Here is a 24,956-nt window from a genome sequence, read left to right on the forward strand (position 1 = left end):
TTTATAAATCTGAGTAGAGAAATAAAAAGAGTATTAAGAAGTTGTGATCTTTGTCACAAGGTTAAACAAAATAATAGACAAATAAATTATTCATTGTAAGCATTACATGACTTGACAGCTGCAGATCTTTTTGGCCCTTTCTTACATTTTAATTTTAGCACGATGTTGGTCAAATATGTAAAGCCAATCCCATTAAATTAGCAAACACAGCTTCCATAATCACATGTCTGAGAGATTATTTCAAGGACATAGACAAACTGAATTGTTTACTCACTGATAATGGAACTCAATTTATACATAACACTTTCAAAGAATTTTTAACAAGCAAAGATGTGAAACATGTACTTATTTCTAAATATCCCAACAATCCAGCCTATCTGAAAGGATAATGAAAGAGATAGGAAGATTACGTCATGCATATTGTTCTGGAAAGCACCCGACCTGGGCACAGATATCAGAGTCTTAGGTTGTTCTTAATGAGTTGCCTCTTTTGTCTACTGGACTTTCCCCAGTTAAGTGTGGCACAAAAAGCTGATTGAAGAATCATTTTTAAAGTTATTTTCTTGACCAGAAATAAAAGACGTAGCAAACGGTGACTTACAGGGAAAGGCAAAGAGAAATTTAAAACCACAAGCACAATGTTGACTGTGAGAACACAATTTATAAGCAAGTTCCCTGAATTTTATACTGAATGGCATGGTGCTAGTAAACATTTTTCATCTCAGTTCAAAATTAAAGGAAGAAATGAGCAAGTTTTTATAACAGACGCTTCGAGTGATAATGAAAAAAGTCCAGATAATACAAATATTATCAAAAGATGTGTGTCATAAGAAACATGCCTCAGATGAATTCACATTCCGTGTGAATTTTGTGGGCTGATACTCAGAAGGTATAGAGTTGTTTCCTAATTTCTTCAATTTCAGATTTCAGTATAGCACTCTCTTACCCCTTTCCCCACATTCTTTAAAACTGCAATTACTTTTAACTATCCTGTATTTTATGAGCAAAATTACAGAATAACTAATCCATATGAAGTATGTTCAAAACATTCTACGACATTCATAATGTCGCACCAATGGTGTATTGTAGTGAAATGCATTGGCATCCCTGCACTCGCCTGTGTTTAATGTGTACCTACCGGAAGTTTCATTGTTGTGGGCCTGAGCAGAACATGGTGTCGCACATCAGTTAATTTCGAGATGGCAGTCACACAAGCATTACGTCTGCATTAAATTTTGTATGAAACTCAAGAAGACTTTTACAGAGACACACCAAATGATGCAGGAAGCCTACAGTGATGAGTGCTGAAGCCGTACTCAGTGTTACAAATAGTTCACATGGTTTAAAAATGGCTCGACAGAAGTTAAAAATGACTTTCATTCAGGAGGGCCTTCGACGTCTACTGACGACGCTATGTCAGGAACGTCAACGAAATTGTGCGTGCCAATCAAAGACTGATTGTCCCAGAAATTGCAGAAAAATGTAACATTTCAGTTGGATCATGTTATGAAATACTGACACAGCATCTTGGAATACATCGTGTTTCTGCCAAGTTTGTCCCTAAAGCACCCACACATTCAGCCCTGTTGGTGCATGACTATTCCACAAGAAATGAAATCACTGTGCTGCCTCATCCTCTGTACTCTCCAGACCTGCCCTCCCCACGGACTTTATCTCAAAAGTAGAAAATACCACTGAATGGATGAAAATTTGCAATGACAGACGAGATAAAAGAAAATTCACAGACAACATTTTTGCGCGAACCAACAAGAGATGTACCAAGATTGCTTCTGGTAGTGAAATTGCCATTGGGAGCAGTGTATCAATTGTGCAGGGGAGTATTTCAAAGGAGACTATGCACAATAAGTAAAAGGTAAGCATAGAAAAATTTTTTGGACAAAGTTCCAGAATTTTTTGAACAGACCTTGTACACAATCAGATAATTGGGGTTACATTCGTATTTGGCAAACAACAGAACTTATCGAACACTGGCCAGCAGATGGGCTGCAAAACCTAGGTGAGTTGTTTCTACCAAATAGAACTAGCTGTTAGCTCCACCATTTTTGATGGGGAAATTAAGGATATACCCTTAGTTATTAAGTGAAAATATGACGGGCTAACATCCACATATGATTGATGAAACAAATAGTAGGGGGCAATCTGAGAGATAGTATTATATAGATACATAGTCAGTGATTATGTACAGAGGAATACAAAGAATACAGCACTGAAGACAGATTAGAAACCAGATATGAATGTGGGATACAATATGAGTATACTATCGCGATATACATGTATAGAAGGAGAAGGTAGCATTGTAAATTACATTAACAGGATATTGTACCCTAACCCGTAAGTACGTATGGAGTCTTTGGGGAGGATGCGTGAACCTAGAGGAAAAGGATGATGTATGTCTTAAGAGAAAAAGGAAGACAATAAATAGTGATGCCATTGCTGCGGAGAGTTAGATGATTTTGTAGAGATGATTTTTTCGTGGAAAGAGGTGTATCTTGACAGGTACTATATAAGTAGGTGTCATTAGTTTTGAGGTTCTTCCAAAGTAGATGAGTTTGCCTAAGTTTGTTACTCTGTTCTATGTGCTAACTTACAGGTGGAACAACAAACAGGCAAGTGTCTTGAGTTTTGTATGCTATTCCCCAGAATTGGAAAGACAGGTACTGATTATAGAATGTCTAACAACAAAGGGTTGTTAGTTGTTCAAAATGTGACTCCTTTGGTTTGTTGGCAATCTCATAAATGCTGAACATGTCTGGTCAGGAAACCTGTCTCATAATATTGGATGTTGTGTATCCATAACAACTTACACAGATCAATACCTCATTACAGAGTTTTATATACTCTCCCTAGAGGAAGGATGAATTTAGTTTGCTAAAAGAGAAAATTCTCTCTTGCTTGTCACAGATGTAGCACTTGTCCAGCAATTTCCAAAACTGAAATGAGTATGACTAGGAAAGCTTCACTTCTGCAAGAAATACAGTCGGTTAGACGAAATATGGACATTAGGACTAAAAAGTTTACTGGACTACTGGTCCTACTAATGAACATTCCAGGAGTATAAAATAAAGAGACTCTGTAAAACTATTCCCTGATCTGTATTGACAATGAATATCCATTATCCACGGATTCATATGCATAGTAAGAGAACAACTGCTTGGTAGAAGAGTAAAGAGACTTAAGCAAAGTGATATTAGGACATTCCATACATTTCAATAATTAATGGTTTATAATTCACTGTGGGGCATTCCACATGTAATAAACATGAATAAGTACATTTACTACAAAGGAGGCGCAATTGCACGAAAACAGATACAAGATGTCAATACTTTTAGAAAAAATGGTTAAAATTAGTTTTCAATTTTAAATGTTCTTTTTTTATCTGAATTTCAAAATAATGGCATCATCATCTGCCAAAGAGGAGGAATCTTAGTTTTCAATTTTAAATGTTGTTTTTTTTTATCTGAATTTCAAAATAATGGCATCATCATCCGCCAAAGAGGAGGAATCTGTAGTGTAATATATCACCTAAGTGATGTGTAGCATTTGCCAAACTGATGAATGATGATCACCACCATGAAAAGTTTAATTGAGTATTGGATCAGTGTAGCCTACTGTGTGTTTTATTTATGTGCATGTATTCTGGAATGGATGGGACAGACACAGTGTATCTGCAAGCAGGAATGACGACAGAAATCTTACTACATCCATTGTATCTGCTGGTCAGATTATTTATTTCGTGTTGTCTGGTCATGCCTAGGAGATATGCGAGCCATGTGAGAAGAATAGCTGTGACAATCCCCATGACATCACATGACAAGAGAAAAACTTCTATATCTATATTCAATTGGTAACTGTTAACTACAAAAGATCTTTTCGGGCAAAGTCTGTATTACTGTATTTGTGACGTTCCGAATAATTGGCCAACTTTTTTATGCATAGTTATTGTAAATGATAGTAAAATAAACAACATGTTGTTTATGAGAAGCATTTTATTTATTTCAAGAATTTGGATGATGAATTGTACTCATAACTTCCAGCAATAACTGTCGCACTTCAAGGAATGAAGTCTGTTCAGGACATACTACTGACTGTGAAGGAATAACGAGGTGAGGAAAATTGGAATAATGGGAAATTGTAACTCTTGTACAGACTTCACCACACTAGTCAACATCACGGTAAAAAAGCAGCGGAACATCTCAGCTGCCACTTTATTAAATAACACTTATGTGAAATGAAAATATGTTTGTGGCCAGTAATATTATGTTTTATATGGTAAATAAATTGAAAAACTAGTAGACGCCACTGAGAAGTCCCTGAGTTATAAACTTGTTAAAAATTTGTAAACTAGAGAGTGACCTTGATTGCTATGTTTGGAATGTTACCTAAGTGATGTGAAGTCAATGAAAATTGAAAAATCTCAAGATAATATAAGAGGCGTTGAAAAGAAACAAGACGGAGGCATAATTACAGAAACCAGTACCTGTATGTTAGTAGTACTGACCCTGGCAGTTGAGACACTTGTCTCACAGTGACACAAGACGACGAATGGCTGCCTCATAAAATTCCCGGGGTTGCGATGTTAACCAGTTCCTTACGTACAGCCGTATGTCGTCATCTGAGAAGAATCATTTGCCCCTCAGAGGCGTTTTAAGGGGACCAAAAATTCATTCCTTCTAAATCACTTCCTGCAGCATGGGACAACAGTGGATGCACAGCGTTACTCACAAACCTTGACCACCCTTCGCCAAGCGATCAAATCAAAACAACCAGGCAATCTCACCTGTGGGGTGATTCTGCTCCACAACAATGCAAAGCCTCATGCCGCCAATGTAGTCACGGCACTCCCGCAGAAATTCAAATTGGAGGTACTTGGTCACCCTCCGTGCAATCTGGACCTCTTTCCCTATGATTACACCATTTTTGGTCCCCTTAAAAAGTCTCTGAGGGGCAAATAATTCACCTCGGACGACAACGTCCAGTTGTACATACGGAACTGGTTAACATCGCAGCCCCAGGAAGTTTGAGAGTCAGCCATACACCGCCTTGTGTCACAGTAGGATGAGTATGTTAGAAGTATTGACCCTGGCTGGTTTCTGTAATTATGCCTCCGGCTCATTTCTTTTAGAATGCCCCTTATATTGTCAGAAGGAAAGTTGCTACTCACCATATAGCGGAGATGCTAAGTCATAGATAGGCACTACAAAAAGACACTCTCAATTATAGCTTTCAGCCGTTAAGGCCTTTGTCAACAATAGACAGACATACACGTGGGCATGCGTACGTGCAAAAAAAAAAAAAAAAAAAAAAAAAAAAACCACACACACACACACACACACACACACACACACACACACACACATCACACAAGTAGCAGTGTGGTTTCAGTTGCCTGATACTGCAGTTGCGTGTGTGTGTGTGTGTGTGTGTGTGTGTGTGTGTGTGTGTTGCATTTGTGTGAGTGTTTGTGTGCTTATGTCTGTCTATTGTTGACGAAGGCCTTAACTGCTGAAAGCTATAATTGTGAGAGTCTTTTTGCTGTGCATATCTGCGAGCCGGCATCTCCCCTATATGGTGAGTAGCAACTTTCCATCTCATAATATTGTTACATTCCATCCTGGGTTTTCCTTTGTTTGAAATCTCAAGATAAGTCAGATACGAAACATCCTGATTATCAGTTTATGAAACAAGTTACCTCTAAATCGCTGACATTGAAACCAGCTGGAGAGAGACTTTTAGAATAATGGTCAGCTGTTGAAAAATACTTTCTTCAGTTCTTAATACAGCAAAAAAACAAGTTGAGCTCTTTGAAATAAAAGAATATTGTTATACTATTAAAAGACTGAACTACCAAAGCAAAATGTATGATAATATTATGAAAAAGATTGCTGCTCACCTCATAGAGGACACACTGAATGGCAGACAGGCGCAACAGAAAGACTACTAGAAATTTGAGTTTTCTGCCAAAGGGCACTCTCCTGAAGTAGAAAACACACACTCATAGAAATAACCACTGTCTCTGCGTGCTGAGGCCAACCTCTGCAAGTCAGTGCCTCCTCTATATGGTGAGTAGTAGTCTATCCTTTTCACAATATTGTCATTATTCCATCCTGCATTTTCCATTATTTGGTTTTGCAAAGCAGAAAGTAGTTTGCTTGTGCAGCTGCTCATACATGCACAAGATGCACTGGTTTATTTCAGGAGAGAGATCCTTTATTGCATATAATCTACAGTGAGTTCTTAAACCTCACCAGTCTGGCACCTGACATCTGTAGGACAGGAATCTCAATGAACAACCAGGCCTCATCCCCTTTGATCCATCTGTGACAAAGACAGTAACATTGGCTGCTATCATGGCCTTAATGATGCATCACACCTGACACGAGTCACGCCAAACATCACAAAACGGCATGGCCTCCTATACACTCCCAGACATCCGCAATTAAAGAGTTCCTCCTCCAGACCGATGTTCTCTCGCAAAAAAGGAAGGAGCCAGACGCAGCAATGCCACAGCACCTTCTGGCTAGGGTAAGGAAACAACAGAGCGCGAGGTGGGTATTTCAAAAGTAACGCGCTACAGACAAGTAGGAGATGCAGAGAACCAACTGTGATGTTTCGTCATGGCTCAACGTTAACTCTCAAAGAAAAACTGAATGCTTTGAAGCAGATAGACAATGGTGAGAATGTATCAAAACTGGCAACAGAACTGGGTGTTGATAAAGCAACCATTTGTGATAGGAAGAAGAACTGTGTGAAGCTTGAACAGTCCTGTGCAACGCCTTGGGGAAAACACTCGAAAATTTCGCAGACTTTGAAACAGCTCGAGTACGATAAAGTGGATGAAGCTCTTTTCCTTTGGTTTACACAGGAAAGAGAAAGGGGAACTCCTTTGAGTGGAACACTAGTCCAGGAGAAGGCTGTTTACCTGAACAAGTTAATGAATGGTGATGAGTCATTTACTGTGAGTACAGGTTGGTTGGACAGATTCAAAAAACGATACGGAATCTGTCAACTAACAATTACTGGAGAGAAGCTTTCTTCTCACCCTGATGCAGAGAAAGAATACTTGGGTGAGTTTGAAAAAATGATAAGAGAGGGAAAGTATTCTCCCCGACAAAATTTTAATGCTCATGAGACTGGCCTTAATTTTAGGGCATTGCCAACAAAAAGCCTGGCATCAAAAGCAGAAGACCATGCTCCTGGTATTAAAATGTGCAAAGATCATGTGACTTTATTAGCGTGCAGCAACGCTGCTAGTAATCACAAGCTGCCTTTAATGCTGATCGGCCAATCTGCTAGGCCCAGAGCTTTTAAAAACGGCAACATGAAGTCCCTGCCCGTATATTAGCGCAACCAGGAAAAAGAATGGATGGATGGTAAGCTGTTCGAAGGATGGTTTCACAGCCAGTTTGTTCCCTCTGTTCGATGGTTTTCTAAGGAAAATCATTTGTCTCCCCATGCAGTCCTTTTGATTGATAATGTGCCATCTCACCCCAGCACTGAGGAATTATGTGATGGAGAAATTGTGGCTAAGTTTTTGCCGCCAAAGGTTACACAACTTCTACAGCCGATGGACAAGGGCATACTGCAAACATTAAAACTGATTTACAGAAAACAATTTTACAAATGCTGATCCAAGATGATAGCATTCCTTTATTGGACAAAATAAAAAAGACCAATGTCAAGGATGTTGTTTATTGGGCTGCTGAGGCATGGCAGAATATTTCAGAAAATACTCTGAGAAAATCGTGGAGAAAACTGTGGGCATCTCTTGAATTTCAAGACAACCTAGTTGAAAATGAAGAGGAAAATCCACTACAAATGATACAGACAATCCCCGGATGTGAATAAGCTAGTGAAGGAGACATAGATGAGTGGATGGCAGCAGATGGGGCACGTGTGGAGAAACTTACTGAGGCTGATTTAATTGCTGCTGTGACTCAAGACCAGGAAGAAGTGGACCACTGTGATGGAAGTGACAATGAGCTTGAAAGCAACAAAGGAGAGCTGGTGCCACACAGTGATGCAGCAGAAGCTCTTGAACTCACACTACATTATTTGGAGCAACAGCCCACTGCTACACCTGCTGATCTTACGTTTTGTCTTCATTACACCAAAAAACAATGACTGGGTTTTTGTCATATAAAAAGTAGGGATAAAATGTCCACTGTATTTTAGTAAGTTTGATAGCTTTTCTTTCATTGTTATGCGTTGTTTAAACCCAATGTTTTCTTGCCAGTTTTTCTAATATATGTTTACTGTACTGTGTAAATTAAAATAGTGTGTATGTACAGCAGGTTACTGCACAGTTTTCCACACTTTGACTAACGTTTTTCATGTTCAGATTACCGGGGTTCAGATTAGCAGGACTCTGCTGTATGTGTTAGAACTACAGGGGCACTCAACAACATACAGAAACATAGTGGACATTACACCAAACATGATACATGGAAAATGAACTAATGAGGAGTGCCACAAATTGATTTCCTAGACACTTTCCTCAGTGGAAGAGGAGTCAAAATAAGCGAACATGTGTCTCAGCTTATCCGTAGATACTCAACTATTTCTGAGAATATGATGGTCTAAGTTCTCGAGGTACTTTATGTGTCTTTTAGAGTGCGATTACCTCAGTCAAAGTGATGGCACTATGGCGAGCATTGTGGACTGTCAGTCTTACACCCTGTGTTCGAATCTGATTATTACTTTTGTTTTTGTTTTTCATTTATCTACCCAAGTCCACTGAAGATTACTACATGAATGTTCCGTATGTTCCCAACACACATTGAAATAATGTTATCCTTATTTGTCTAATGACTGTATATTAAAAAATATAGATAAAGGAATGAGAAAATTATCTGTAATTGTTTTTGGTAAAATTCCTGTATGTTGTCTTGATTCATAATCAATTGCAAGTGGTTAATTTCTGGTAAGTGGTCATTTATATGTGATCTGCCACGAAAATCTTGCCCAACATGTGAAATCGTCAGTAATGCTGATAAAATTTTTCCCCGTGTGATATTCATAGGAAGAAATGTCTCTTTGGCAAACCTGCCTTCACACAATGCTTGTAGTGTTCAGAATTCCTACGTTTCAAAGGTTTCTATGATCAGTACATCAAATGGAATGAATCAAATCTTACTGAAGAATAAACAGAAGAAGAAAATATAGGAATTAATATAAGAATTGATATAAGAATGAAATAAGAATATGAGAATTTAAAAAGATTGTAACCCTTGAAAAAACCATACACACATACATAATATAATAAATGTATGATACTGTCAAACCCAGTTGTAATTTTACAATTATATAACGTTCTTGTATCCATAACTTGATAGGAAACATTCACGTAGTAATCTTCTGTGGACATGGGTAGATAAATGAAAAACAAATACGCAAATAAAAAAATATAAAAACAATAATCAGGTTTTGAACACAGGGTGCAAAACTGACAGGCCAGGAACGTAAAGTACATCAAAAATGTTGACGGTCGTTTCCTCAAAAATATTTGAGTAACCTCAGATAAGCTGAGGCACTTGTTCACTTATTTTAATTCCTCTTCCACTGAACAAAATTCCTGGGAAATCAGGTTATATGACTTGCTGCGTTCTCCTTGTAAGTGGGAAATTGTCATTTTTATTTCATCTCAATGTTCCAAAGGCTAAAACAAAATTGCCTTCAATTGTGATTTACTTTTCATAGATGAAATGGGTTGCCTATAATAAGTGTAAGGCCATTGTTGTTGTTGTTGTGGTCTTCAGTCCTGAGACTGGTTTGATGCAGCTCCCCATACTACTATCCTGTGCAGCTTCTTCATCTCCCAGTACCTACTGCAGCCTACGTCCTTCTGAATCTGCTTAGTGTACTCATCTCTTGCTCTCCCTCTACGATTTTTACCCTCCACGCTGCCCCTTGATGCCTCAGAACATGTCCTACCAACCGATCCCTTCCTCTAGTCAAGTTGTGCCACAAACTCCACTTCACCCCAATTCTATTCAATAACTCCTCATTAGTTACGTGATCTACCCATCTAATCTTCAGCATTCTTCTGTAGCACCACATTTAAAAAGTTTCTATTCTTTTCTTGCCTAAACTATTTATCATCCATGTTTCACTTCCGCACATGGCTACACTCCATACAAATACTTTCAGAAATGACTTCCTGACACTTAAATCAATACTCGATGTTAACAAATTTCTCTTCTTCAGAAACGCTTTCCTTGCCATTGCCAGTCTACATTTTATATCCTCTCTACTTCGACCATCATCAGTTATTTTAGAACGAGATTTTCACTCTGCAGCGGAGTGTGCGCTGATATGAAACTTCCTGGCAGATTAAAACTGTGTGCCCGACCGAGACTCGAACTCGGGACCTTTGCCTTTCGCGGGCAAGTGCTCTACCATCTGAGCTACCGAAGCACGACTCACGCCCGGTACTCACAGCTTTACTTCTGCCAGTACCTCGTCTCCTACCTTCCAAACTTTACAGAAGCTCTCCTGCGAAACATGCAGAACTAGCACTCCTGAAAGAAAGGATATTGCGGAGACATGGCTTAGCCACAGCCTGGGGGATGTTTCCAGAATGAGATTTTCACTCTGCAGCGGAGTGTGCGCTGATATGAAACTTCCTGGCAGATTAAAACTGTGTGCCCGACCGAGACTCGAACTCGGGACCTTTGCCTTTCGCGGGCAAGTGCTCTACCATCTGAGCTACCGAAGCACGACTCACGCCCGGTACTCACAGCTTTACTTCTGCCAGTACCTCGTCTCCTACCTTCCAAACTTTACAGAAGCTCTCCTGCGAAACATGCAGAACTAGCACTCCTGAAAGAAAGGATATTGCGGAGACATGGCTTAGCCACAGCCTGGGGGATGTTTCCAGAATGAGATTTTCACTCTGCAGCGGAGTGTGCGCTGATATGAAACTTCCTGGCAGATTAAAACTGTGTGCCTGACCGAGACTCGAACTCGGGACCTTTGCCTTTCGCGGGCAAGTGCTCTACCATCTGAGCTACCGAAGCACGACTCACGCCCGGTACTCACAGCTTTACTTCTGCCAGTACCTCGTCTCCTACCTTCCAAACTTTACAGAAGCTCTCCTGCGAAACATGCAGAACTAGCACTCCTGAAAGAAAGGATATTGCGGAGACATGGCTTAGCCACAGCCTGGGGGATGTTTCCAGAATGAGATTTTCACTCTGCAGCGGAGTGTGCGCTGATATGAAACTTCCTGGCAGATTAAAACTGTGTGCCCGACCGAGACTCGAACTCGGGACCTTTGCCTTTCGCGGGCAAGTGCTCTACCATCTGAGCTACCGAAGCACGACTCACGCCCGGTACTCACAGCTTTACTTCTGCCAGTACCTCGTCTCCTACCTTCCAAACTTTACAGAAGCTCTCCTGCGAAACATGCAGAATTAGCACTCCTGAAAGAAAGGATATTGCGGAGACATGGCTTAGCCACAGCCTGGGGGATGTTTCCAGAATGAGATTTTCACTCTGCAGCGGAGTGTGCGCTGATATGAAACTTCCTGGCAGATTAAAACTGTGTGCCCGACCGAGACTCAAACTCGGGACCTTTGCCTTTCGCGGGCAAGTGCTCTACCATCTGAGCTACCGAAGCACGACTCACGCCCGGTACTCACAGCTTTACTTCTGCCAGTACCTCGTCTCCTACCTTCCAAACTTTACAGAAGCTCTCCTGCGAAACATGCAGAACTAGCACTCCTGAAAGAAAGGATATTGCGGAGACATGGCTCAGATGGTAGAGCACTTCCCCGCGAAAGGCAAAGGTCCCGAGTTCGAGTCTCGGTCGGGCACACAGTTTTAATCTGCCAGGAAGTTTCATATCAGCGCACACTCCGCTGCAGAGTGAAAATCTCATTCTGGAAACATCCCCCAGGCTGTGGCTAAGCCATGTCTCCGCAATATCCTTTCTTTCAGGAGTGCTAGTTCTGCATGTTTCGCAGGAGAGCTTCTGTAAAGTTTGGAAGGTAGGAGACGAGGTACTGGCAGAAGTAAAGCTGTGAGTACCGGGCGTGAGTCGTGCTTCGGTAGCTCAGATGGTAGAGCACTTGCCCGCGAAAGGCAAAGGTCCCGAGTTCGAGTCTCGGTCGGGCACACAGTTTTAATCTGCCAGGAAGTTTCATATCAGCGCACACTCCGCTGCAGAGTGAAAATCTCATTCTGGAAACATCCCCCAGGCTGTGGCTAAGCCATGTCTCCGCAATATCCTTTCTTTCAGGAGTGCTAGTTCTGCATGTTTCGCAGGAGAGCTTCTGTAAAGTTTGGAAGGTAGGAGACGAGGTACTGGCAGAAGTAAAGCTGTGAGTACCGGGCGTGAGTCGTGCTTCGGTAGCTCAGATGGTAGAGCACTTGCCCGCGAAAGGCAAAGGTCCCGAGTTCGAGTCTCGGTCGGGCACACAGTTTTAATCTGCCAGGAAGTTTCATATCAGCGCACACTCCGCTGCAGAGTGAAAATCTCATTCTGGAAACATCCCCCAGGCTGTGGCTAAGCCATGTCTCCGCAATATCCTTTCTTTCAGGAGTGCTAGTTCTGCATGTTTCGCAGGAGAGCTTCTGTAAAGTTTGGAAGGTAGGAGACGAGGTACTGGCAGAAGTAAAGCTGTGAGTACCGGGCGTGAGTCGTGCTTCGGTAGCTCAGATGGTAGAGCACTTGCCCGCGAAAGGCAAAGGTCCCGAGTTCGAGTCTCGGTCGGGCACACAGTTTTAATCTGCCAGGAAGTTTCATATCAGCGCACACTCCGCTGCAGAGTGAAAATCTCATTCTGGAAACATCCCCCAGGCTGTGGCTAAGCCATGTCTCCGCAATATCCTTTCTTTCAGGAGTGCTAGTTCTGCATGTTTCGCAGGAGAGCTTCTGTAAAGTTTGGAAGGTAGGAGACGAGGTACTGGCAGAAGTAAAGCTGTGAGTACCGGGCGTGAGTCGTGCTTCGGTAACTCAGATGGTAGAGCACTTGCCCGCGAAAGGCAAAGGTCCCGAGTTCGAGTCTCGGTCGGGCACACAGTTTTAATCTGCCAGGAAGTTTCATATCAGCGCACACTCCGCTGCAGAGTGAAAATCTCATTCTGGAAACATCCCCCAGGCTGTGGCTAAGCCATGTCTCCGCAATATCCTTTCTTTCAGGAGTGCTAGTTCTGCATGTTTCGCAGGAGAGCTTCTGTAAAGTTTGGAAGGTAGGAGACGAGGTACTGGCAGAAGTAAAGCTGTGAGTACCGGGCGTGAGTCGTGCTTCGGTAGCTCAGATGGTAGAGCACTTGCCCGCGAAAGGCAAAGGTCCCGAGTTCGAGTCTCGGTCGGGCACACAGTTTTAATCTGCCAGGAAGTTTCATATCAGCGCACACTCCGCTGCAGAGTGAAAATCTCATTCTGGAAACATCCCCCAGGCTGTGGCTAAGCCATGTCTCCGCAATATCCTTTCTTTCAGGAGTGCTAGTTCTGCATGTTTCACAGGAGAGCTTCTGTAAAGTTTGGAAGGTAGGAGACGGGGTACTGGCAGAAGTAAAGCTGTGAGTACCGGGCGTGAGTCGTGCTTCGGTAGCTCAGATGGTAGAGCACTTGCCCGCGAAAGGCAAAGGTCCCGAGTTCGAGTCTCGGTCGGGCACACAGTTTTAATCTGCCAGGAAGTTTCATATCAGCGCACACTCCGCTGCAGAGTGAAAATCTCATTCTGGAAACATCCCCCAGGCTGTGGCTAAGCCATGTCTCCGCAATATCCTTTCTTTCAGGAGTGCTAGTTCTGCATGTTTCGCAGGAGAGCTTCTGTAAAGTTTGGAAGGTAGGAGATGAGGTACTGGCAGAAGTAAAGCTGTGAGTACCGGGCGTGAGTCGTGCTTCGGTAGCTCAGATGGTAGAGCACTTGCCCGCGAAAGGCAAAGGTCCCGAGTTCGAGTCTCGGTCGGGCACACAGTTTTAATCTGCCAGGAAGTTTCATCAGTTATTTTGCTCCCCAAATAGCAAAACTCCTTTACTACTTTAAGTGTCTCATTTCCTAATCTAATTCCCTCAGCATCACCTGACTTAATTCGACTACATTCCATTAACCTCGTTTTGCTTTTGTTGATGTTCATCTTATACCCTCCTTTCAAGACACTGTCCATTCCGTTCAACTGCTCTTCTAAGTCCTTTGCTGTCTCTGACAGACTGCTTGCTCAATATACAGATTGAATAACATCGGGGAGAGGCTACAACCCTGTCTCACTCCCTTCCCAACCACGCTTCCCTTTCATGCCCCTCGACTCATATAACTGCCATCTGGTTTCTGTACAAATTGTAAATAGCCTTTCACTCCCTTATTTTACCCCTGCCACCTTCAGAATTTGAAAGAGAGTATTCCAGTCAACATGGTCAAAAGCTTTCTCTAAGTCTACAAATGCTAGAAATGTAGGTTTGCCTTTTCTTAATCTAGCTTCTAAGATAAGTTGTAGGGTCAGTATTGCCTCACGTGTTCCAACATTTCTACGGAATCCAAACTGATCTTCCCCAAGGTCGGCTTCTACCAGTTTTTCCATTCGTCTATAAAGAATTTGCGTTAGTATTTTGCAGCTGTGACTTATTAAACTGATAGTTCGGTAATTTTCACATCTGTCAACGCCTGCTTTCTTTGGGATTGGAATTATTATATTCTTCTTGAAGTCTGATGGTATTTCGCCTGTCTCATACATTTTGCTCACCAGATGGTAGAGTTTTATCATGACTGGCTCTCCCAAGGCTGTCAGTAGTTCTAATGGAATGTTGTCTACCTCCGGGGCCTTGTTTCTACTTAGGTCTTCCAGTGCTCTGTCAAACTCTTCACGCAGTATCATATCTCCCATTTCATCTTCATCTACCTCTTCTTCCATTTCCATAATATTGTCCTCAAGAACATCGCCCCTGTATAGACCCTTTATATACTCCTTCCACCTTTCTGCTTTCCCTTCTTTGCTTAGAACTGGGTTTCCATCTGAGCTCTTGATATTCATGCAAGTGGTTCTCTTTTCTCCAAAGGTCTCTTTAATTTTCCTGTAGGCAGTATCTATCTTACCCCTCATGAGATAAGCCTTTACATCCTTACATTTGTCCTCTAGCCATCCCTGCTTAGCCATTTTGCACTTCCTGTCAATCTCATTTTTGAGACGTTTGTATTCCTTTTTGCCTGCTTCATTTACTGCATTTTTGTTATTTTCTCCTTTCATCAATTAAATTCAGTATCTCTTCTGTTACCCAAGGATTTCTACCAGCCCTCGTCTTTTTACCTACTTGATCCTCTGCTTCCTTCACTATTTCATTCCTCAAAGCTACCCATTCTTCTTCTACTGTATTTCTTTCCCCCATTCCTGTCAATTGTTCCCTTATTCTCTCCCTGAAACCCTGTACAACTTCTGGTTCTTTCAGTTTATCCCATCTCCTTAAATTCGCACCTTTTTGCAGTTTCTTCAGTTTTAATCTACAGTTCATAACCAATAGGTTGTGGTCAGAGTCCACATCTGCCCCTGGAAATGTCTTACAATTTAAAATCTGGTTCTAAATCTCTGTCTTACCATTATATAATCTATCTAAAACCTTCTAGTATCTCCAGGGTTCTTCCATGTATAAAACCTTCTTTCATGATTCTTGAACCAAGTGTTAGCTATGATTAAGTTATGCTCTGTGCAAAATTCTACCAGGCGGCTTCCTCTTTCATTTCTTAGCCCCAATCCATATTCACGTACTACGTTTCCTTCTCTTCCTTTTCCTACTGTCGAATTCCAGTCATCCATGGCTATTATATTTTCATCTCCCTTCACTACCTGAATAATTTATTTTATCTCATCATACATTTCTTCAATTTCTTCATTCTGCAGAGCTAGTTATCATATGAACTTGTACTACTGTAGTAGGCGTGGGCTTCGTGTCTATCTTGTAGTAGCTTAGCTGCACTCCTATTTTTTTATTCATTATTAAACCTACTCCTGCATTACCCCTATTTGATTTTGTATTTATAACCCTGTATTCACCTGACCAAAAGTCTTGTTCCTCCTGTCAACGAACTTCACTAATTCCCGCTATATCTAACTTTAACCTATCCATTTCCCTTTTTAAATTTTCTAACCTACCTGCCTGATTATGGGATCTGACATTCCACCCTCCGATCCATAGAACGCCAGTTTTCTTTCTCCTGATAGGCCATATGAACTTCAAATAAGTTTTTTAAAAAACGGGTATCCTTCAACAACAAAACTGATGCATGACATCCGCCAAACACATGGTTGAAACAAAGTGGTGAGGTGACATGGTCGTGTAGACTCTGTTATAAGTAAAGCAAGTGCTAGAATTCTAGCGAATTGTAGAACAGGTAACTCCAATTTGGTTACAAAAGAGGATGCATCTAATACACTTGTACATCATATATTGAAATGCTGCTGAGGTCCATGGCATCCATATGTCGTTGGCTCAATATGAGTCATTCAGCATTCACGAGGGGATTTCTAAGAGTAAGTTAAACATTGTTATGGTAGGCAATTAACTTTTATTGAATGTTGCAACACACGTCAAAGCAGCACAGATACGTTATACTATTTTTCAACATAGTCACCCAAGCCTATGTAAACAATGTGTCAGAATGTTCCACCAATCATTCAATTTCTTGTTAACAGAAATCCGCTTCTTGGTCACGGGGCCAGCTAAGAACTGCGGTGTGAACCTCCTCATCACTGGAAAATCTCATTTCTCCCCAGCCACTCTTTCAAGATGCCGAAAAGGCGGAAATTGTTTTGTATGGCAGAAGATCTAGACTCCACAATTATCATCATCCATGTCTGTGCAGGTTTGGTCAGCTTTACAGCAGAATTTTACTACCGTTCAAAGCAATATTCCATTTGACCCATATATCGCCAAAATTTCACAGTTAATTTGTGTGTAATCTAGGTGGTTTACCCACAAGCATCATACTGTCCCACATACTTCAACTTTGTAATATGTTTCCAGTTGCTGTGTCCTTTTCACTACTGCACTGTAATGCACCAGTCATTGGTACTGCAGCAGAACTGTGTCTGCAGGAAACCTGGAATACCATATTTACCCAATTATAAGACAAGATTTTTTTTCCCAAATTCATTATTCAAAAAGTATGGTGGTGTCTTATATTCACAGATTAAACTATTGCTGGTTAGGTAAACATTTTTACATTGTTTAATAAATAAATACAGGGGGCTTTCTTATATTCACAGATGAAGCTTTAGCTATTGAAGTTCTGTATAAATTTGTTTTGAAAAATTCTGATACGTAGGACTTAGCAAACAATACCTTCATTTGAATAGGATTGAGCTTTTCCAATACGCAGAAGCACTCGATACAGTCGATCAATCTTGCGACATTTGATTCGTGGTGCTAGTGCAATGGATGGATATGTGAAAAACTATGAACTAGGCATTACAACAGTCTAATGATTATCTTAAAAAATGGACATTTTTGTGAAACACAGGAGGAAATAGCATTAAATTGACTGTGGGGAAATTGTTCACACTCATATAATGGGTGCTTACATAAGCAAGGGAGCCAAAATATTCATTGTTTCAAGACACAATGTATCAAAGATTTCTGCCGCATACAGGGAAAGTGCAAAAACATCATCTGCTATGTCATAATGTGGACGAATAGCATTGAATCTATCAACCGATAAACTTTCGTTGTATTTGAATAGCTTTGGAATAGAAGTTCTCATACATATATGAAGACTGTACAAGTGAAGTTAACACTCAAAGGCAAAGATCTTGTCCTTAAAAACCATTACATGATTCTGAACCAAAGTCAATACTGTATTTGGGCATGAGAAACCAATGATTTACAAAGTGAATTGCAAATGAAAATTTGGTATCTGTTCATGTATGAGAATACTAGGGGAAACATTACCAGCTTTTAATTCACCTTAAAATAAGATAATGACATTCAATGAAAAGACAAAGAAAACTGATCCAGAAATGAATGTTTAACAAACGAAACGAATCACATTAAATTGATTGCAAATGTTTCCACAAGAATAAATGACAGCAGAAAGGCCTGTTGTGGAAAGCACTAGACTGCAGGATGAGTGAAAGTTCGAGAACTGGCTAAATCATAACTGTGATCTTTTATTTGTGTATTAGTTGCTTTTGTTACATGTAACCTGCACCATCCTTGTTTCACCATTGCTCAAGCACAGCACTATGGAAGGCTTGAGGGAGAAAAGTGACACAAGCTTAGCTGAGAATTATAATGAGTGTGGGGAGGGGAGTGGTGAGCAGGCAGCAAATTTGGTCTTGCTGCCAACAAGGGAATCTATACTGAATACTTTGGCTTTTTATGAATGTCTGCCATGTTTAAACTGCAGGTTGCCTGAATCAATTTATACTCAGAATTGAATTAACTTTAAAACTGGCCAGGTATTCAACAATAGCATACATTCCTGCAGGAGATGATAAAAGTCTAGACTGGGACCAGTTGCGTACTTACGTGTTTCGTGCAGGAAAGTTGTCAACGTTCGCTATAACGTAAGAGGGTCACGATAGGGGATGTGTCAGCTACTGAATCTACACAGCCAACAAGAGAGCAGCAGGCAGACAACATGTTTGTGTAGCAAAAGACAATGTAACAATCTCATGTCAGTATAGATGCGAAATCTACTGTGTGTGTGTAAAAAAAAAAAAAAAGTGACATGTTCGGGAGGATCAGCCAAATATTTGTGACAATAAAGATATCAGTTTCATAGTTGCCCTATTAGGATGACGATAACAATGATGATGATTAAATAATGGTACCACAGACAGGCTAAACAAGAGAGGCAGTGATGATAAAATTAATGTAAACAATTTCTTTTTGTTTATTTTATTTCTCTTTGTATTATCAGTATGTAGGCAACCAATAAATGGCACAAATTTAGAGTAGGTGTAATAGTAACTTTTTACGCAGTTACATTAGGTCAATGAAAGTTTGTAATTTTAACTAGCAAGAATATGTAAAAACATAAATTTTTCTTCGGGTACCTCTTTAAAAAATAGGGGGTCTTCTTATGCTCGGGTAAATACAGTATGTGCTCTCTTATGACAATACCCTATTCTTAATACGAAATAGTCTTAGCATTGGACGACATGTGTAACTTACTTTTGGAAGTCACTATGCACAAGAACATCCTGAATGGCAGACATCTATAATCTTATACCAATTTTGTTTGGAATCTCCATCTAGGGATCACCATTCAGAGAGTAACATAAAAACATCTGGTAGCTGCCTCCCTGCCCCCCCCCCCCCCCCCCCCCCCCCCCCCCCCGCAACACACACAAGCACGCGATCCACCTTTGGAATGAGCTACAGCAGTGATTCTGGGTAGCAAGGCTTCAACAAACTGGTATGTTTTCTGGAGGTATGCGGCAGCAAATGTCTATGCACAGATCGCGCTCCAATAAATTATGGGCTGGCATTTTGTGGGCCTGGAGATGGTACCTAATAGTGTTGCAGCTGCATTTTATCAGTTTCAAATCATGTTTCTAGACTCTGAGAAGCTCATCTGCAGAAACCAGCACAGTTTTAGGAAACAGCGGTCATGCGAGACTCAGCTGGCCCTCTTTGTGCATGATAGATGCCGGCTCCCAGGTTGATGCCATATTTCTCGACTTTCGAAAGACGTTCGACTCAGTTCCGCACTGATGCTTGCTTCAAAAAGTGCGCACTTACGGTCTATCCAATGACATATGCAGTTGGATAGAAAGTTTTCTAACAGACAGAGCAGTATGTCATCCTGAATGGGGTGACTTCAACAGAAACAAGTATAACTTCAGGTGTGCCCAAGGGTAGCGTAATAGGTCCACTGCTTTTTACGATTTATATACACGATCTGGTTGATGGTACTGACAGTGGCATTAGACTGTTTGCTGATGATGCTGTAGTCTACAGGAAAGTAGTATCACATGAAAGTTGTGAATAAATCAATGAGGGTTTGCAGAACATAAATGTGTGATGTAATGACTGCCTGTTATCTCTCAATATTAGCAAGTGTAACCTACTGCATATAACAAGGCAAAAATCCCCATTAATGTATGGGAACAAAATAAATGCCCAGTCTTTGGAAGCAGTAACATCTGTCAAGTATCTGGGTGTGACTATTCGAAATGATCTCATATAGAATGATCAGATTACACAAGTAACGGGCAAGACGAACTCTAGATTGTAGTTTATTGGTAGAATCCTGAAGCAATGCAGTCCTTCAACAAAGGAAATTGCTTACAATACATTAGTTCGTCCAGTCTTAGAGTATTGTTTGTCTGGGACCCTTACCAGTTGGGTCTCATTCAAGACGTTGGGAAGGTCCAAAGAAGAGCAGCAAGATTCATGATTGGTACATTTAGCCATCGCAAGAGTGTTACAAATCTCATAGAAAGTTTGAAGTGGGATACACTTGCAGATAGACAACGTGCTAAACAGAAGGGGCTGCTCACTAAATTCCAAAATCTGATCTTCGCCGAGGATGTAGAAGATATATTATTATTACCACCAACTTTTAAATTGCGCAATGATCACCACTCAAAGATAAGGGGACATTAGAGATCGTACTGAGGCATTCAGACAGTCGTTTTTCCCTTGTATGATCTGCGAGTGGAACAGAGGGGGAGAAATATGACTTTGATGCGAATTGCGTCCTCCACCACACATCGCTTGGTGGCTAACGTAGTATATATGTAGATGTAGAAATTGGTGGCCAAGACATGAACATGAGTTCACTATCATGCTTTGCTTTCAAACCACATAGTGCGATGCTGGCTTTGTGATGTGGTAAGAATCCTGCTGGAATAAGCCAGCGTTTTCGGGGACACATTAAATACGAAGGGAACCAGTTAATCTGCAATAATTTTCATATAGTTAAGTCTGTCATGCTGCCTTCGATAACTACCACAGGTCCCATGTAAGCCCATGTGAATGACCACATAGTGTTAATACTGACCCCACCAGCCTGCAATTGTAGTGGTGTGATGGTTTGAGCAGCCATTCACTTGGCTGAGGTCATATCCAGGTATGACTGTTGACTTGATCCCATGCCCAGTTCAATTGTGGTCAACATAGGAACATGGAGGGGCCATCTTCAACAAAGTGCACTGAATGCTGCAATGAAACACATGCCTGCACCAGCTTTGTATTCCGTCATCAAATCTACCACTTACAACCACCTATGCTGTTTTACAGAGTGTACAAGCCTCTGCCCTCCAAGTTCTATGATGAAACCTCCTGGCAGATTAAGACTGTGTGCTGGACAGAGACTCAAACTCAGGACCTTTGCCTTTTGCAGGCAAGTCTTCTACCGAATGAACTATCTGAGCACAACTCACGACACATCCTCACAGCTTTACTTCTGCCAGTACCTCATCTCCTACCTTCCAAACTTCACAGAAGTTCTCCTGTTTACTGCGCGAGATATTAGCACTCCTGGAAAAAAGGATATTGTGGAGACGTGGCTTTGTCCACACTGAAGGGTTCTTCTCAGAACGAATTTTCACTCTGAAGTGGAATCTACACAGAGCTGAAGCTTCCTGACAAATTAAAACTACGTGTCGGGCCATGCCTCAAACCTAGGACCTTTGCCTTTCGCGGGCAGGTGCTCTACCACCCAAGCTACCTAAGCACAGCATATGACCTGCCCTCACACCTTTATTTCAGCCAGTACATCTGATACCTTCCAAACTTCAGTAGAGCACTTGCCTGTGAAAGTCAAAAGTCCCACGTTCAAATCACACACTGTTTTAATCTACCAGAAAGTTTCAAATTAATGTACATTCCACTGCAGAGTGAAAAATCGTTCTGGTACAACATCTTGTCAGCAATTTGTGATTTCACCGTCCTTCAAGCACTTTTCATAGAGGCTCACAACAGTAGCATGGGAATAACCAGCCAGCTTCTGACATGTTTGTTGCTCATTGCTGGGCTATAATGGTCTGCCCTTTGTCGAAGTCATAGGATTCCCCCATTACAGCACATATCATTGCTAGAATGATTCCCCATTTGTCCCTGCTCCACTTATGTACTTTTCTTACTGTCAAGTGCCCACAACAGCATCAGAAAGCTTTTAATCTTGCAATGAGTAGTGGTCATCATGTTTTAACCTGTGTGTGTGTGTGTGTGTGTGTGTGTGTGATCATTTCATTTACAGCATAGCTGCAAAGCACTCAAAGCATTAACAGGGACTTCACAGCAAGGTGATTTAATTAACCCTTTTCACGCCTGAGTAAATAAACTATACATGAAAAGTTGGCAGACTACTCCACATCCTTTTAGTCACACCAATTCTGAAGGCACTAATTGTTATTTTTAAAAATGCGCAATATTTATATGAAAATACAGCTGACCATATGAAATACCAGTATTGTATTAAATTGTTTACGTGATCAACTTCCTCACTAATGATAATGACTGATCTATTTTTCTGGATTGACTGAGTCCACAAGATGAACAATTATTGCATACAACAAAAATAATTTACGATAACACTGAATTACACTATGTGATCAAAAGTAACCGGACACCTGGCTGAAATGACTTACAAGTTCGTGGCACCCTCGATAGGTAATGCTGAAATTCAATATGGTGTTGGCCCACCCTTAGCCTCGATCACAGCTTCTACTTGAGCAGGCATACATTCAATCAGGTGCTGGAAGATTTCTTAGGGAATGGCAGCCCATTCTTTACGGAGTGCTACACTGAAGAGGGGTATTGATGTTAGTCGGTGAGGCTTGGCACGAAGTCGGCGTTCCAAAACATCCCAATTTCTATAGGATTCAGGTTAGGACTCTGTGCAGGCCAGTCCATGACAGGGATGTTATTGTCGTGTAACCACTCTGCATATGCTGTGCATTATGAACAGGTGCTTGATTGTGTTGAAAGATGCAATCACCATCCCCAAATTTCTCTTCAACAGTGGGAAGCAAGAAGGTGCTTAAAACATCAAAGTAGGCCTGTGCTGCAATAGTGCCATGCAAAACAACAAGGGGTGCAAGCCCCCATTATGAAAAACATAACTACAGCATAACACCACCGCCTTCGAATTTTACTGTTGGCACTACACACACTGGCAGGTGACATTCACCAGGTATTTGCCATACCCACACCTTGCCATCGGATCGCGACATATGTACAATGATTTGTCACTCCACACAACGTTTTTACAGTGTTCAATCGTCCAATGTTTACGCTCCTTACACCAAGCGAAGCGTCGTTTGGCATTTACCGACATGATGTGTGGCTTATGGGCAGCCACTCGAACAAGAAATCCAAGTTTTCTCATCTCCCGCCTGTCATAGTACTTGCAGTGGATCCTGATGCAATTTGGAGTTCCTGTGTGATGGTCTGGATAGGTGTCTGCCTATTACACATTACAACCCTCTTCAACTGTCGGTGGTCTCTGTCAGTCAACAGATGAGGTGGGCCTGTACGCTTTTCTGCTGTCTGTGTCCCTTCATGTTTCCACGTCACTATCACATCGGAAACAGTGGACCTAGGGATGTTGAAATCGCACATACAGACATATGACACAAGTGATACCCGATCACCTGACCACGTTCAAAGTCCGTGAGTTCCACGGAGTGCCTCATTCTGCTCTCTCACGATGTCTAATGACTACTGAGGTTGCTGATATGGAGTACCTGGCAGTAGGTGGCAGCACAGTGCACCTAATATGAAAACCATATGTTTTTGGGGGTGTCCAGATACTTTTGATCATATAGTGTATATTTATAGTCTTCTGCACACAAACTAAAGGTATTCTGAAAAGATACAACTCTTACTCTGCATGAAGACATCTGCTAGAATTAAGCCAGAACCGAGTTTCTACATCTTACACTGCACCTTGCAAACATCCTCTGTCAACTGAGTCACTATGAGTAGTAAGTAACCTATCATGTAATGCACATACACTTACCATGTGCGCTTTGTGTCAAAGAAGAGTACAAGATACACAGGTTCTTCATAGTTTGATGCCAGAGCAAGCACATCAAGCGGTGGTGCAGGTATTGGAACTCCATTGTGCAAGTAACCTGTCCTGGGCATCTTTGGGTTTATAATCTGTGAATAAAAATAAGCTTTCATTAGAAAAGTGAATTTACACTGATAATGCAATGTTTGTGACGACTATAAAATTGTGAACAAATCATCACACTTTTTGAAGTTGAACACCGGTCTACAACAGATCACCTGTGGTAAGTTAAACACCTGGACTAGAAACTGAAGGCCGTTGAGGTACTAGAGCTGCAGTGTGTTGTCCTAAGCATATTGCCACATTTTTAAGATGAGTCAATACTTCAATTACTGTCTAAAATACCATACAACGGAACTACAGGGGTCATACAGAAAGTACAGAATTTAGGGAAACAAATTCACAACAGTGTCATCTCTGGTGTACACATAGAAGCAGGGACCTGAAAACCCCAACATAAGTTGACAGGGAGACGATGTAGGATTTGATAGGTGAAGTAAAATATTTTTGTTCCATGTCACTCTAATACTGTCCACAAATCTAACTAGAACCTCCCCACAACATTCAAACCTTAACACTATATACTCTGAATCGCAGAAGTTTAAGTCTTGTTTATACTTCTCATAAGTTGCTCTTATGCAGTTCTCACCTAAAGATCTGAAAGTAATACTTGCTTATTTCTAATATTAAAGATCTGAAAGTAGTACTTGCTTATTTCTAATATTTCGGAAGAGAGTGTGTTAAGAGAAGCAGTGAGGATGGGTTGTGTGTCTTTCCTGAATACCACAAGCAGTAAGAGCATTGTTCACAAAAGCCAAGGTTCTGGGTTTGAGTCCTAATCTGGCAGGAAGTTTTAATCTGCCAGGAAGTTTCAAAACAGCACACACTCCACTACACAGTAAAATATTTATTCTAGAAATATTTTATGACTTTAATGTGGTGATTTCCACTGCTTTCTGCATCACCATTTCA

At 41.1% G+C, this 24,956-nt stretch overlaps 1 protein-coding gene across 2 annotated transcripts in view; it reads right to left on the reverse strand.

The window, feature by feature from the left end:
- LOC124625776 (peregrin) overlaps positions 1–24,956 on the reverse strand; it is a 260,021-nt gene that overhangs the window by 13,285 nt on the left and 221,780 nt on the right. For both annotated transcript variants that reach the window (XM_047149217.1, XM_047149216.1), the window contains exon 20: positions 23,931–24,073. In XM_047149217.1, the coding sequence (XP_047005173.1) occupies positions 23,931–24,073 (143 nt within the window). The remainder of the gene's footprint in view (positions 1–23,930; positions 24,074–24,956) is intronic.

This window comes from Schistocerca americana, chromosome 8, assembly GCF_021461395.2.
Source record: "Schistocerca americana isolate TAMUIC-IGC-003095 chromosome 8, iqSchAmer2.1, whole genome shotgun sequence".
Lineage (NCBI taxonomy): Eukaryota > Metazoa > Arthropoda > Insecta > Orthoptera > Acrididae > Schistocerca > Schistocerca americana.